Source organism: Triticum urartu, chromosome 5A (genome assembly GCF_056163025.1).
Source record: "Triticum urartu cultivar PI428250 chromosome 5A, HENAU_Tu73, whole genome shotgun sequence".
Lineage (NCBI taxonomy): Eukaryota > Viridiplantae > Streptophyta > Magnoliopsida > Poales > Poaceae > Triticum > Triticum urartu.
Window position 1 is genome coordinate 34731211 of NC_141877.1, and position 15825 is coordinate 34747035.

At 44.6% G+C, this 15825-nt stretch overlaps 1 protein-coding gene and 1 long non-coding RNA gene across 2 annotated transcripts; one reads left to right on the forward strand and one right to left on the reverse strand.

Moving 5' to 3' along the window:
• The first annotated feature begins 146 nt into the window (after positions 1-146).
• KIS (tubulin folding cofactor A (KIESEL)) lies at positions 147-2381 on the forward strand. Its single transcript, XM_048672137.2, has 4 exons — positions 147-335; positions 492-669; positions 1816-1902; positions 1996-2381. The coding sequence occupies exons 2-4, from the start codon at positions 517-519 to the stop codon at positions 2098-2100; spliced, it is 345 nt and encodes a 114-aa protein (XP_048528094.1). The 5' UTR covers positions 147-335; positions 492-516; the 3' UTR covers positions 2101-2381.
• Positions 2382-3228: 847 nt separating this feature from the next.
• On the reverse strand, positions 3229-5588 carry LOC125507604 (uncharacterized). Its single transcript, XR_007282930.2, has 4 exons — positions 5179-5588; positions 4979-5055; positions 4661-4763; positions 3229-3520 (listed from the first exon to the last, which is right to left on the reverse strand). It is a non-coding gene; the product is annotated as an uncharacterized LOC125507604 (long non-coding RNA).
• Positions 5589-15825: the final 10237 nt, after the last annotated feature.

Below are 15825 nucleotides of genomic sequence, written 5' to 3' on the forward strand. Positions count from 1 at the left end.
CCGGGTTTGTAAAAGCAAAAAAATTGCACCGCGAATTTCTAATCCCACCCCTCCCAAGAAAAGAATGCCATATTTTCTCAAAAATGAAAAAAAAACAATGCCATGTATATTATTTAGACCCCCTTCACAATTTCCTTCACCCCCTCATCCCGCAGCCCATTTCCTCCCCCCGACCAAGCCGCCGCCGCCATCTCCGGCCACCCTGCCTCACCCCCCTCCCCCTCCCCCTCCCCGGCCGAGCCGCCGCCGATCCATACCGGAACAGGAGGACCGCCACCACCGTCAAGCCTCCCTGCCAGCCGCCTCTCCGTCGGCCACGCTGCAACCAGAGCAAGGTGAGCTCCCCCCCACTTCTTCCCTACCCCATGCTAGATTCTTAGCTTGACGAGGAGAAAAAGAGCGCCGAATCATTGGATTGGATCTCAATCCAGTGACTACTTGAACCCGAACTAACCTCCGCGATTTTTTGGGTGTGTCGGTGCGCCATCCAGATCCCGGCCCTCGTCGCATCTCGGAATGGCGACCCTGAGGAACCTGAAGATCAAGACGTCCACGTGCAAGAGGATCGTCAAGGAGCTGCGCTCCTACGAGAAGGAGGTGGAGAAGGAGGCCGCCAAGACCGCCGACATGAAGGAGAAGGGCGCCGACCCCTATGATCTCAAGCAGCAGGTGACTCAAGATCTCTCATTCAGCAGTTCTGCTTACAGTTCTTCTTGTTTAATTAACAACACAATTACCGACCATGTATAGTACTTACTGGTAATAGTAGGATCATATGTTAGTTATCCTTAGAATGGTCCCTTGGAGCATGGTTTCATTAGTTTATGGATGCTGATCTAGTCACTACTTGCTTGGTGGGTAGTTATTTGTGTCATATGGCCACTAATTAATCAGTTCTTGGTAAAAATGGGCAGGCCAATCACATATTCTGTTATTGATTTCCTAAAATAAATTTTGTTATTAGAATGGCATGTCATTGAACTTGTTGTGGATAAGTGTAGAGGGATCTACCATGTGAAGCCTTGAGGATTGGTTGGTTGGCCTGAGTAACATTTTGATGTTTGTCAACTGTTACTCTGATTGGTTGGTTGGTTGGTTGGTACATAGTAATCTGTGCATTGTTACGGCTGGGTATCCATGATATTACTTCTAACTTCTGTCAATGCAGCCTATGTAATGGTTTTATGTTGGTTGGAACGTCAGGTCTCTGCTTCTAGTCCATCCCAGTTATTTATCCTTAAGGCCCGGCATAAAAAAATTCAGCATGTATCGTCTCTTGTGGCTCTTTGAATGTGGATTACCCATTTCTGTTTCTTTGCGCTCAGTCCATGTGGATTGCTTGATATAAAACCTATCTTTCCTTCAGCCAAGATTTTTTATGTTAAAAAACAATTACATTTGTCAAATTTTTACTAGATGTAAGGCACTGTATAGAGCATCAGAATGGAAAGAGTTCTAACTCAGAAGCAGAATTGCGTATTGAATGAACAAGTGGCATATGCATTCTTCAGAGTACTACCGTGTTCACATTCTTCTGGGTTTTACATATAGCTATTAGTATTATCAGACATGGCAAGATATTTAAGGCATACAAATGCTTGATGAGTTATGAAATTGGTTTTGATGTAATTGGGATTGGAAAAGATAGTTGTTTCATATTGATTGATCTCATACCTGCATCGACATCTTAGGGTCCGTTTTTGGACATGCAACGGGAGCACTTAGTTATTGGTCTCCCTGCTCCTCTTCCAAGTCACTTTATCAATGTGAAGATCCTGGTAGTACATCTTATCTTAATGCCTTCTACATGTGCAGGAAAATGTTTTAGCTGAGTCGAGGATGATGGTCCCAGACTGCCATAAGCGACTTGAAGCTGCACTGACAGACTTGAAAGCAACTCTGGTATTGTGCAGGAATTTCTACCTATATGTGAAATTTTCTGCAACAAACCTTGTCTTGAGCTACTTGAACAAATGTTTGGTTATCCTGTCACAGGCGGAGTTGAAGGAGTCAAATGAACAAGGCACTGAGATCGGTGAGGCTGAGGCTACAATCACTGAAGTTGAAGCTGTCTACACGCCAACAGAAGCTGAAGATTAAGCTCGCAACTTCCTTTTCGCTGAAATGTCAGTATGCATTATCAGACTTGCTCTTGTCGACAAGTTAGTCCCATTTCATATGACGTTGACGCGAAAGCTTGTATGTATTACGACTCATGATCTGTCTCGAGATGTGCAACTGGTAATATCACTGTACTGGAATATGGTTAGGCGTTTATGGTGTGCTGGAAATGCTGCATGTTGTTGGCGTTGTTCCATTTGAGTATCGGATGATGTTGCTTGTTGCTGCTTGTTTTTAGTTATTGGGGTCATTATCTTTCATGCTTTGATGTAGCCCGAGGGGGGGCTCATCGTGGGCCTTGTATACATTTCCTGCAATACGTAGATTTCTTCAGTTTTCCCCTCTGATTCAGAACGACAATGCAATGTAACTTTGTATATGGTTTTGCTAGTTCTCACCCGCCTCATGTTTGGGTAAGAGTATCTCTAGTAGACCCTGCATAAGTGGTCAAACCCGCAAAATAACCGTTTTTTGCAGTTTCAGTCGAAAAAACGAGCCCGAGCAGATCCCTTAAGGGGCCCTGCAAATGCAAACGTGAAACCCTCATATTTACAATTTTGAGGGCAACTTTGTCAGGGCCCTGCATATCGGTTGGGCGCAACTACAATAGAAAACAACCTTGTGGTAGAAGAATAGAAAAATCCATCTTGGACCGTCAGATCGAAGATGGATGGCCCATATTCTAGTGGAGATATCCCAGTCCACTTCATGGACATTTTATGGAAAACCCCCTGCTAATATGTAGATATAAAACACATTTTTTATAGTAATCACCTCAACTTTCTCATATTTAATCGTTTTGTCCTCGGTAAATAAAACAAATTTTCAAATCCTCTCAACGTTGAGGCCTCATCTTTGCACATATCTGTTGCATGTATACTTGAGTACAAATAATGGCTTCTACAAGCAAAAATTGAACATGCTGGCACCTAATTTTTTTTGCCAATATCCATCACAATATTTGTAAACACATTAAATTTATGCCATCTCATTCAAGTATATGTCAAACTGAACCAACCCAGACAAATAGTTGAGCACACGTCAAGTTAGACCATCCCAGGCATGAAGATCTGAGTAGATGTGAAACTGGACCATCCCACACATAAATAGTTGAGAACACGTCTAGTTAATTAGACCATCCCAGGCATAAAGATCTGAGTACATGTGAAACCATCTCAGGCACAAATATTTGAGTACATGTCACTCTAGAGTCTGGACCATCTCACTCACTAATGTCGAGTACATTATCAATCTGGAGCAGCAGAAGATACACAAGAGACATGCAATACATAACATGGCATGGACATTTCTAGTGTTGTGCTATCTTGAATGCAGAGAATAGAAAAGTTGTAGCGCTTGCCTCCGGTGCTCGTGCTTCTTGCTCATCAAGTTTTATGTGCTGGAAAGATGACATCAAACATATAGGAATCAGTTTGAGCACAAGACCATGTATGTATCACACACCCGTACTTAAAAATATTTGCTCCTGAGCTAATCTAATGAGTATGCATTAATAATATCATTTGACTAGCAGGAAGAGAACTGTATGCTGCATAGTCATTTGTACACTTCACTTAATATCATCACTAAACTTGCAATAACAATTTGGTCAGGTATAAATTCTGCCATACAGGGGAGAGCTTATTTCTTGCATACAAAGAGGTAAATTTTTTGCCTTTATTTTACAACCAGAGTGTTATTACAACCAAATGAGGAAAAGAGCAAAGAGCTAACAAAATTGTTTCACTAAAGCAAAACGATGCCCGACCACGACGGCACCTTCTTGTCCCTTTGCTCACTCACCTGTTAATCTTCTCGCGATGGCTGCTGCTAATCTTTGAATGGTTGTTGTTTGTTCTCTAGTTACACGGCTCACTTTTTTGCTAATTTCCCATTAGCTAGAGGTAGCTAGATGTGCACGTGTTGGTACTCATGGACTCACTGCTTAGCACGTGGTGGGTTAATTTGGCAGAAAGAATTCTTGTCCTTGTTTTGATTTCCTTGCTATCAAGTTCATCCTTGACTACTAATACTAGTACATCAGATTAACTAACGGAAAACATTTGCCTCTGCTTAAAATAAAGCCCAAATCATCAAATTCCTCAAGCAATGGATCGGCAACATGATTTTTCTGTACAACAACAGCAATACATCAAACGATCTGACCTATATACATGTTAACAAAGAGGATATATACTTGCTTCTGTTATGTTGTTGGGGCAGGCACGCAACAAGTGATAGCAGAATATTCGAATGGCTGCTACACAGGCCAGGTGCTCTGCTGCTAGTTAAACTACAGAGGTCAGGGCTAGCTACAAAACGAGTCAGCGAGTTTGAGGAGTGAGGTTGCGGTGCAATCGTTGTACTATCCTCGGCTACAGGCGATAGAAGAAAGAATATGCATCAGCATCTTTTGGTTCAAGCAAACTGAAAATATTTTCTCCCTGTTTGTTCATGTATGACGAAATCTTAACTCAAATATAGAAAGCTTTCTGGGAATAAGAAAAAATAACCATAGATCCAACTAGAAGATACTTACCCATTGAATGATCATTTATTCCCAGAAATGGTACTCCATTCTATTAGTTTTTACGCTCTTTTCATCTACATTCGATCACATGTGGCAGGGGTCTCCAGAGGTCCTGAAAATAATCAAGTGTGATTTCCTTATCACAACAACCAGAATGGGTCAGTAACAACGTTTTCTAGAACTTCATATAATGGATCATGTTTAATAAGGTGCGCACCAAAGCTCAAGATACTTATATGATGGAACAAGAAGAAGGGCAATGTGGCTGATTGTACTGTTTTCCTAATTTCATCTCAATTGAAAGAACCATTTTGGTGCATGGCAAACCTGCATTCCTGAAGACCCGAGGTCTGTTCTTTGCCATCAGCAGATGTCCGAGCTAGGCATGGGGGTAGGCGGGCTACCTGTGGAGAATGGCTGGATGAGGCAAGAAAAATAGTAGATCGAGAAGCCACATGTGGACAATGACTCGATGGGGTAAGAACATGGTAGATCGAGGTTGTCCTCTAGACGTCGGAGAACGATACCTGGAGATTTGCTCGCCCAGTGTCGCAGCGCAGTACAGAAGAGGTCCGCCCGGGCAGCCCGACCGGCGACCGCCGCCGGCGAGACGACCTAGATTCGTTGGGGCGGAGATGGAACGGTGCCTACAGTGGCCAAGGTCGCCGATCTAGGTACAGGATCTACACCCCCGTCGTCATTGGCAAGCTAGAGGGAGATGGGCTTGCCTTTAGGATTGGGGATTTTTTTTTTCGAGCCTCGGCCGCCGCTGCTCACATCGGAAGGAAGAAGGAGATGACAGGTCAAAAGAAGAGAGGAGATCGAAGCAAAAAAAAAAAAACAGAAGTAAGGGACTATTCTGCAAAGAAGAGCGCACAGATCCACCACTAGAATACGGGCCATCCATCTTCGATTTGACGGTTCAGGATGAATTTTTCTATTCTTTTACCACAAGGCTGTTTTCTATTGTAGTTGCTCCCATATCGGTCAAAGTTGGCAGTTGAGGAATCTTTGCTTCCGCCAATACCATGAAGTTCGCCCAGCCGCCGCAGCCGTCCGCCGCCCGGCCACCGCGCTCGCCCGCCGGCCGTCCGATAGCCGGCCGGCCCTTCGTCCCGGCCGCCGCGCTCGCCCGTGGCTCCGCGGCTCTCGAGCGGAGCTAGCTCAATCCATTGAACGGAGCTATCTAGCTAGCAGCTCAATCGATTCGAAGAGCTAGCTCGATGCACCCGCGGTTCGATCCGGCCGCTGCTCGCGCCGCCCTGGCCTCCGCCCGCGCTATGCTCGTCTCGCGTTTTCCCTCGTCCGTCTGTCCGCCGGATTTACGCGAGGAAGAGGACGACTAAAAAAAGAGAGCAAGTTGTGGGTCTGTTTGGTATATTCGGAGAATATTTTTTTTACGGGTTGACTATACGGGGTCTGAGTGTAACCTTGCCCGCGCCGGCCTACATATGCACTTTTCCGCGAACTGCAAAACACTTATGCAGGTTGGGATTTTATGGGGTCTGCTAAAGGTGCTCTAAATCTCAGTCACAAATCATGGCATAGGAAGTGCAATTCTCTCAACCCTAAGCCGTTGCCGTCAAGTTTCAACCCCACACACCACTGCAGCGGCCCCCCTCCTCTTCCTCGCCTGGTGGCAAGAGGAGTCCGTCTGTCCGTTCCCTTATGTTCTCCTTAGTTTTTGTTTCCTTTGTGACATCAACAAGGTGGTGGCGATGATGACGTGTTGGAGCAAGAACTCTCCGCTCTCCCCTCCCTACCTTGACGACGTCCATTCCGGCGCCGGCTGCGGCATGGTGCGGGTTTTTCCAACCCTCTGGACCGGGGGTGATGGATTGCAAGTATGTAATGCGTGGGGTGATGCTTGAGCCAATGCTTCTTCAGCTGACTTCTAGATCTCGTGTCAAGGGACGATGGATCATTTGCTATCTTTAAAGCCTGATATGTCGAAGACGTTTGCAGTTGTCCCTTTTCTCTACTGTTGGTTTACTGTAATTTTTAGTCTCCGGAAGTCTAGTGGTATGTTTTACAATCTCAGGCGTCCGGAGGCTCGCTCGTGAAAGAGTGTTTTTCGTGAAAGAGTGTTTTTCGTGAAAGAGTGTTTTGGGACATTCGGATCAGGATTCAGGAGTAGCTCCAGTCCTCTAATTATTCTTGTGGGCATCCCGAGGAGAGAATAGATCAGCCTCGAGCCCGAGATAAGGGTGGTTTTCTTGTTGGACACCAATGCCGAGAGAAGAGCAAGGCAAGGCGGCGATCCAGCAGTGGCGGAGATGGACCAGACGCAGCGGCTACCCGAGGAAGTGCTTGCGGAGGTCCTCCGCCGTCTCCCACCACGCAGCCTCGCCGCGACCCGTTGCGTCTGCCAGTCTTGCCACGCCACCGTCGATGTTCGTCATCTCCTGAACCGGACTTTCTCCCGCTCTCCATGGCTGGCTTTCTCATCAACTTCACGATCTCGACTTCACGGAGTCCTTCCACCCCTCGACAGATCCCGCGATCAACACCGACCTCCACTTCATGCTCACGTTGCCAGTGATGCTCAATAAGATCATCTTGGAGCTGAGCATGAACTTTCAATTCTCGATCCTGCAATGCTCTTCAAGGAATGCCAGGATCCTATTTGTACCATACTTTGGCTCAAGAGGAGTCCCGTTGGTAATGTAATCGAAAGTTCTCAGGAATATTTTTGTTACCTTTTGGACGTGGACTTGTTTTGACTAATGTGACCCATGGTGGATAGATGCCATCCGCAAGGTAGTAACCCATCGAATAGTTGTGCCCATTGACCAAATAGTTGCAAGCAGGAGCATCTTTCGTAATAAGAACTTACATAAAACATGTGGCCTGAGAATCTGTAAAGATTACATATGAGAATGTACTAAAGAAATATCCATGATTTTTTTAATTTCTAAATCAGACGGAAAATGTAACTGAAGAAAATAAAAATAACAGGTACAAAAAGAATAAGAAGAATGCAAAATAAAAACTGGGAGGAAATATTACATCAAAATGGGCCAGCACGCAAAATAGGTAGAAAATAAATAAACAAATTACATCAAAATGGGCCAGCACGCAACTGCCACCGGGGAGCTCCTAACCGGCGCTGAAGCGCCGGTTGGAGTTTCTGGCGCCCACGTAGCACCTGGTACGGGCCAGCCCATCACGAGGCAATTCAGTGAATCGCTCGCCAGCTCATGCTTGCGTACGCTTCGTTCTCTTTAAAAAGACTATGCTTCGTTCTGTCACTAAAAAAAACGTACGCTTCATCCTCCACTCAAAGAAACGTATGAAAAAAAAGTTCATCCGTTTCCAAAAATAAGTTCATCGGTTTTTATAATAGTTCAGCAAATTTGAAAAAAAATCATCGATTTTGAAAAAAAGTTCCCCAATTTTAAAAATAGTTCATCGATTTTCAAAAACGTTCACAAGTAAAAAAATCATCGGTTTTATAAAATAGTTCATCAAATTTTTAAAAAGTTCATCGATTTTGAAAAAAGTTCACCAATTTTGAAAAAAGTTCATCAATTTTCAAAAAACTTTCACAAGTAAAAAAAATCATCGGTTTTCTAAAATAGTTCATCAAATTTGAAAAAAGTTCATCGATTTTGAAAAAAAGTTCAACGATTTTGAAAAAAGTTCATCGATTTTTAGAAAACGTTCACAACTAAAAAATAGTTCACCAAATTTGAAAAAAAAGAGTTCACCAATATCGGGTTTGAAAAAATTTCATCGATTTTGAAAAAAAGTTCACCAATTTTGAAAAAAGTTCATTGATTTTTAGAAAACGTTCACAACTAAAAAATAGTTCACCAAATTTGAAAAAAAAGAGTTCACCGATTCGGGTTTGAAAAAAGTGCATCGAAAATGAAAAGGTTCATCGACTTTTGAAAAAGTTTAACAGATTTGAAAAAAGGTTCATCAAATTCGATGAACTTTTTCTGTTGAATTAGAAAAAGGAAAGAGAAAAGGAAAAAAAGAAAAAAAACGGAAGAAAGAACAAAATGATAAAAAGGTTGCAGATCACCACATCGGCGGGATTGGTGTAGTTGGCTATCGAAACTAGCTTGCACGAGGATGTGGGGCGTTCGAATCATGTCGATAGCTCTCTTTTGCGCCAGTTTAAAACAGAAAATGAAGGGAATATGGACCAGCCCAGCTCGGCGTGGGGTGTGTGCGCCCGTTTGCATAGATCGAAGAACGGGCGCAGAGGGCGCCGTTTAGGGTTTGCCACTGCCACCAGGGTGTTGCCATGTGAGTTGTACAGTTGCCTGGCTCGGATGGACCTACCCAAGAAGCATGCGCTATCGTATGCATTCAACTCGTCCGTTCAACCAACATAACAGCCCCAGAAAAGTAGGATCGCTCCACGCGATCAAGGGAGGCGAGAGGGTTCCCTTGCGCGCCGCTGGTGACACCGTCGGTTCCCTCTCTCTCCGTCGGCCGCTCCGGCGGCGGGAGGGAGGGGGAACCTCGGGTCTGTTCGTTAGGTGGGTGTGTGGTAGGGTTAGGGTTGAGGGAGACGTTGCCAAGGCCGTTGCCGTGGTGTCGCGTCGGAATAAATTTCTCCGGGCTCCGTTCGCGGTCAGGTGAGGCTTTTGCCTTCGTCTAGGAGCCAACGGGGTTGGGGATCCCCGGATCTCGTCGAGGTCGCGGGCTATGGTGGTTGGAGGTCCATCGGCACTGGCCGTTTGGGTCCTCAGATGGGCGATGGATGCAGGGAGACGAAGACCTTTCTTCTTCCTTGTTGGTATGATTTCCTGCTGCTGTTCTTCTCCTTCTTCTGTGCTGATGCTGGTGGGAGATCCTGCTTTGTCCGGACGGATGGCCCGACCGCGGTGCTGGACCGGTCGGATGACTCGAGTTCTCTTCCTTTTGGAAGGGACACTTTTCGCGATACTCAAAGCCAAAGATGGCGACGGCTGTTGCAGGTGTGTTGGATTGATTTCCATGCCATCTCAGCGCCGGTGTCAAAAAAAAGGAGGAAGCAGCATGGCGGCAATTGTACTGTGGTCGAAGATGATGACCTGTTTGCGACTCGTTGCAGATCCTTCTGTTGCAGGGGTCTTCTCTTAAGATTCAAGGATGATGACACATGGCTCCGAAGATCTTCTTGTTTTATGGTTATCTTAGGGTACTCTAAGTGTTCATGGTCCTTTGTGTTTGCGTTTCAGTATGCTTGTAAGGGTCAACTGCTTTATACTGATTCGTGATATGAATGAAAATATTCTCAAAAAAAACCAACATAACCACTGGAGCCATATCTCGTTTATAGCGAGATGGCAGCTCCCTTCGCTTGAAGTACCCACGCGTTTGGGTGGGCCCACAATAGTGTTCTCAGTCGTGCGTTCGCTCGTTCGGTCTCTGTTGTGATTGGTTTATTAATTTTATTTTCTTTGTTTTTTCTGTTTTTCTTTGTATCTTCTTTTTGCTTCGGTTTCATTTGTTTCTTTCTTGTTTTTTTATTTTTCACTATGTTGGTTTTTAGTAATATTTACCTTTACCTTTTCCTTTTCATTTTTCTTGGGTTTCTTTGTTTATTGCTATTTTTCTTTGTTTTTTTACCTTTTTCATACACATTGTACATTTTCTATATATAGTAGGTATTTTTTATACATGTTTATCATTTTTTAAATACATGGTTAATATTTAAAAATATATATTTAGTGGTATACTTTTTTCATAAAGATTGTGCATTTTTCTTGTATAGTGAGAACATTTTTATACTCATTTAGCATTTTTCAAATACATGACTTTGTTTTCCAAATATATGTTTTGATTTATACTTTTTGATGAAATTTATTTTTTTATACACTAAACAAACATTTTTCCATTACAGGATTAACATTTTTCAGGTATATATTTTGATGTCTACTTTTTTCTTACAAATTATACATTTTTCTATACATAAGAAACATTTTTCTTATACATGTTATTTTTTTTCAAGTACATGATTAACATTTTATTTCAAATATAGATATGATATGTATTTTATACTACACATTTTACATTTTTTTATACATTAGAAACATTTCTATACATGTTTTACATTTTCAAATACATTTGTTTCAAATATATGTTTTGATATCTGATTTTTTTCATGTGTTGTATATTTTTCGTATACACCAGGGACATTATTTTATACACTTCATATTTTATTACATGATAATATTTTTGAATTATATGTTTCAGTGTCTAATTTTTATCATACACATTGTGTATTTGTCGCATATATCAGTAACATTTTATACATGTTTATCATTTTTCTAATACACTACTATTTTCTTGAATGGCACGTACATTTTTTTGGAACACGTGAACATGTTATGTGACAAACATTTTTTATTGCTATCAACATTTTGTAACAATGGGCAAACATTTTGTTAAGATTGGACAATTTTTGTCTTCCAAAACTAGGTAATTGTTTGTGGAATATTTGTATTTTTAGATACTTTTTTGAAAGTTTTAAGAGAAAAAGTAAAATAAAAGGAAAGAACGAGAGAAAAGACGAAACAGAGTGGAAGAATGAAGAAACCTCTTACTGGGCCGGCGCACCATGGGCTTTCGTTCGGGCGATGCATGCTTCTAGCTTGCTAGGCGATACATAGTCGCTCCCCAGCATAACAGCCTGCATGATTTGTCTTGCCAGCGTGCATGTACGTACAGGAAAATAAGGACCCGATGTAGTAGCATTTAGGAATAACGAATCAGCGTACCTATAAGTGGGTGGTGTGGATCTACATGTGTCCTTACGAACAAATGAATGTTATTTTGGGAAGAAAATTTCCGATCTATTCATTATGTCATGGTAGTGAAAAAACACTTAAAATAATAAAAAATACATCTATGTCTGTAAACAATCTAGTGACGACTATAAGCATTGGGGCAAGCCGAATGCGTGCCGCCATCATCAACTCTTCCTCACCGAAGCCAGGTCAAACTTGTTATAGTAGATAGTCGGTAAGTCGTCGTGTTAAGGCCTCACAGGACCAGCGCACCAGAACAACAACCGTCGTTGATGAGGAGAAGTATAGCTGGAAATGATCGAACTTGTAGACACATGTACGAAGATGAATAAAGACTGGATCCAAGCACATCCACCAAAGACCAACACTGACCAAATTCCGTGAGATCCTCCGCAGAAGACAAACCTCTACACGCCCTCCAACGATGCTAGACGCATCACCAGAACGGAAGCTAGGCGAGAAGAACTTTATTTCATCTTTAGGAAGCCACCATCGTCTCGTCTTCCTGAACAAGACACAAACCCTCAACGACACAAAAACACCTAAAAACGAAGCAAGATTCCTCCATGGCCTTGGGGCCACCTGATATGAGGTAGATCGGCAGCGGCGCCGACAGGATTGTGAATGTTCTTTTTTTAAACTTGAACATCTTTTGCGAGATAAATCAACAAAATAAAATTTCCTAAATTATTTTAATATACATGAACATTTTTGTTGCATCATGTGGACATATATTTTAATATGTGTGAACATTTTTGCTGAATCGCAAGTAGATTTATTTTAGTAAACATGAATATTTTTGTTGTAGCTTGTGAAAAATATATTTTAATATGAGTGAATTTTTTATTACTTGTGCACATTGATTTTAATATGCATTTTTATTACACACATTCTTTTCATATGCATGGCCATTTTTGTTACAACACATGACATTTATCTCACATGAAGAACATTTTTGGAAAAAAACAATACATGAATATCTTTTACACACATGGTTTTCTTTTGTAATACATGAATTGCTTTCGTTTGACCAATGTTTTTTAGCTAGAGTGGTTAGAGCATCTCCTAGGTGGACCTGTAAACCACCCGTAACTGTCCGGACCGCGAAAGCCATCCAACATAGACTTGTATCAGTCCGTGGAGCGGTTTGGACGCGATTTCTCTCGTAAATCGGAGACAAATGTGGGGGAGGTTTATGGGAGTCCGGATCAATCCAAGCCCGTTTTCTGACCGCCCTGGCCCACCAAAAACCCCTTCCCCTCCCGCATACCCTCCCACTTGACGCCAGTAGCCCGCATTCATGCTGCTGTAGAGTGCGCCGCTCAACATTGAAGGCGGCTCAGGGCAGACACGACCTCGCATTGCCTCCGCCATTGAAGCGGCGCGTCAGCCGAGGGCGCCGCCCACGACCCGTCTCCGGTGTCTACGCCTGTTCAATGCCGGAGACCCGTGACTAGACAGGAAGGAATGGATAGCTACCACGCCCGTTCAATGTCGTTGTCCGTCCGTCTACCACCATTAAGCAGGCTCGCCAGCCGAGAAACTCACTCCGGCACTGCGCACTAACGCACCGGGACGCTTGGCCTCACCGAAATCCATTATATAAAGACGGCCACACCCAGCTAACTCCATACTACAACACGAGCCCATCCACATCCTCATCCCTTGCACTGCATCCACCATGACCGCTAGTGGAAAAGCACTGTGGGACAGTCTGTCGACGGAGATGAAGCACGCGGTGGCTGCCCTTGCCGCCGCCTGGCATAGCCGCCATACCAGACGGATTGGCGGCCAGCTCGCCCGAGGTCTCTGACGACGAGACGACACCACGATGGAGACGGGCTCCGCCCTGGCTCCCGCGCCTCCTGTGCATGCCGGCTTCACCATGGAGCAGGTGCTGACGCAGTTCAACGCCGCCATGGCAGAGGTGCAGCCTATGCTGACGCCTTTGTCGGCATTCCAGCAGGCGTAGGAGGAACAACGGTACAACCCATTCCTCCTGGAGCAACACTGACTGGCGGAGGGCCAGGTCTATGGCGAGCGCACGAGCGAGGAGGCCGTGGAGGCCATTGCTGTGGCGAACCACAACTTCACGGAGGAGCAACATGCATCTACGATGGCATCCGCGCTCAAGCCGCCGCTCGCCAGGAAGCGGCCGTCACGGAGGAGAATAACGCCACCTGCGCCTCGTAGGCTCCGACGCGCCGCCGACGAACCATCAGTCGGCCCGGTGGGACGAAGATAGTGCTGGCGCTACCATTTTCATCGTGGACCTCATGTCCACCAGTGACGGACAGGTCGCGGACTCCTCCGAGGATGAGTAGGCCACGGGAGGCGGCGGTGCCTTGTGTCCCATGTGGGCTAGTTCGTCTCCCGTGTTCTACTCTTCCTCGCCAGAGACCGCACCTTCATTTCATCGGTCTTATCGCTAGTGCTCGTGGAGATGGCGGAAGGAGGACGATACGGGCTTGGACGCTGGGTGCCGCCGCTGCCGGATAGGTTTAAGGATGGGTCTTTTTTTGTCCCAAATGTTCGAAATGTAGTTAAATCCACCATGTTTGTATGAAATTCGTCATGTTTGTACGAAATCCGGGCATGTTTGCATAAATTTAATTCGGTTTGTTGAAAAATATCTTAAGATGTATGCGGCTAGCATTGGATGTCGACCTCCCGCATCTGTGCCCACGGACTGATCCCCGTCCGCAGATGAATGCGGAAGATTTTTTGCAGTTGCCATTGAAGATGTCCTTATGTTTCCATTGATGTAGGCTCATACCTAGCTAGCTAAAAGCCTAGAACATGCATGTTGACTTCACCCGGTCGGCCACTACAAACAGATAGTCCACACATTGGTCGATCTCTAGAGCAGATGCATGCATGTGTACCAGCTGACGACCGGGTAGGAGTTGAGCTAGCTGCTGGTGTTGGCAAACGTAATATTTCAAAAATTTCCTACGATCATGCAAGATCTATCTAGGAGAAGCATAGAAACGAGCGGGGAGAGTATGTCCACGTACCCTCATAGACCGAAAGCGGAAGCGTTTAGTAACGCAATTGATGTAGTCGACCGTCTTCACGATCCAACCGATCAAGTACCGAACGCACGGCACCTCTGCGATCTGCACACATTCAGCTCGGCGACGTCCCTCGAACTCTTGATTCAGTTGAGGCCGAGGGAGAGTTCCATCAGCACGATGGCATGGTGACGGTGATGATGAAGTTACCAGCGCAGGGCTTCGCCTAAGCACTACGACGATATGACCGAGATGTGTAACTGTGAAGGGGGGCACCACACACGACTAAAAGATCAACTTGTGTGTCTTTGGGGTGCCCCTGCCTCCGTATATAAAGGAGGGAGAGGGAGAGGCAGCCGGCCCTAGGGGGGCGCGCCAAGGTGTGGAGTCCTACTAGGACTCCCTAGTCCTAGTAGGATCCCACCTCCCATACGGAGTAGGAAAGGGGAAGGGTGAAGGAGAAGGAAAGGCCCCCCCTTCTCCTAGTCTTAATCGGCCTCCTGCCCAAGGGGGGGGGGGCACCAGCCCCTTGTGGGCTGGTGTGCTTCCCACTTATGGCCCATAAGGCCCATAACTTCTCCCGATGGGTTCCGGTTGAAGGAAATATGCCCTAGAGGCAATAATAAAGTTATTATTTATTTCCTTATTTCATGATAAATGTTTATTATTCATGCTAGAATTGTATTAACCGGAAACATAATACATGTGTGAATACATAGACAAACAGAGTGTCACTAGTATGCCTCTACTTGACTAGCTCGTTGAATCAAAGATGGTTAAGTTTCCTAGCCATAGACATGAGTTGTCATTTGATTAACGGGGTCACATCATTAGAGAATGATGTGATTGACTTGACCCATTCCGTTAGCATAGCACTTGATCGTTTAGTTTGTTGCTATTGCTTTCTTCATGACTTATACATGTTCCTATGACTATGAGATTATGCAACTCCCGTTTACCGGAGGAACACTTTGTGTGCTACCAAACGTCACAACGTAACTGGGTGATTATAAAGGTGCTCTACAGGTGTCTCCGAAGGTACTTGTTGGGTTGGCGTATTTCGAGATTAGGATTTGTCACTCCGATTGTCGGAGAGGTATCTCTGGGCCCACTCGGTAATGCACATCACTATAAGCCTTGCAAGAATTGCAACTAATGAGTTAGTTGCGGGATGATGTGTTACGAACGAGTAAAGAGACTTGCGGGTAACGAGATTGAACTAGGTATTGAGATACCGACGATCGAATCTCGGGCAAGTAACATACCGATGACAAGGGGAACAACGTATGTTGTTATGCGGTTTGACCGATAAAAGATCTTCGTAGAATATGTACGGACCAATATGAGCATCCAGGTTCCGCTATTGGTTATTGACCGGAGACATGTCTCGGTGATGTCTACATAGTTCTCG

Coding starts and splice junctions, on each gene's coding strand:
- KIS (XM_048672137.2), top strand. CDS start 517: ATGGCGACCCTGAGGAACCTGAAGATCAAGACGTCCACGTGCAAGAGG. Junction 670..1,815: donor CCTATGATCTCAAGCAGCAG/GTGACTCAAGAT, acceptor CTACATGTGCAG/GAAAATGTTTTAGCTGAGTC. Junction 1,903..1,995: donor CAGACTTGAAAGCAACTCTG/GTATTGTGCAGG, acceptor ATCCTGTCACAG/GCGGAGTTGAAGGAGTCAAA.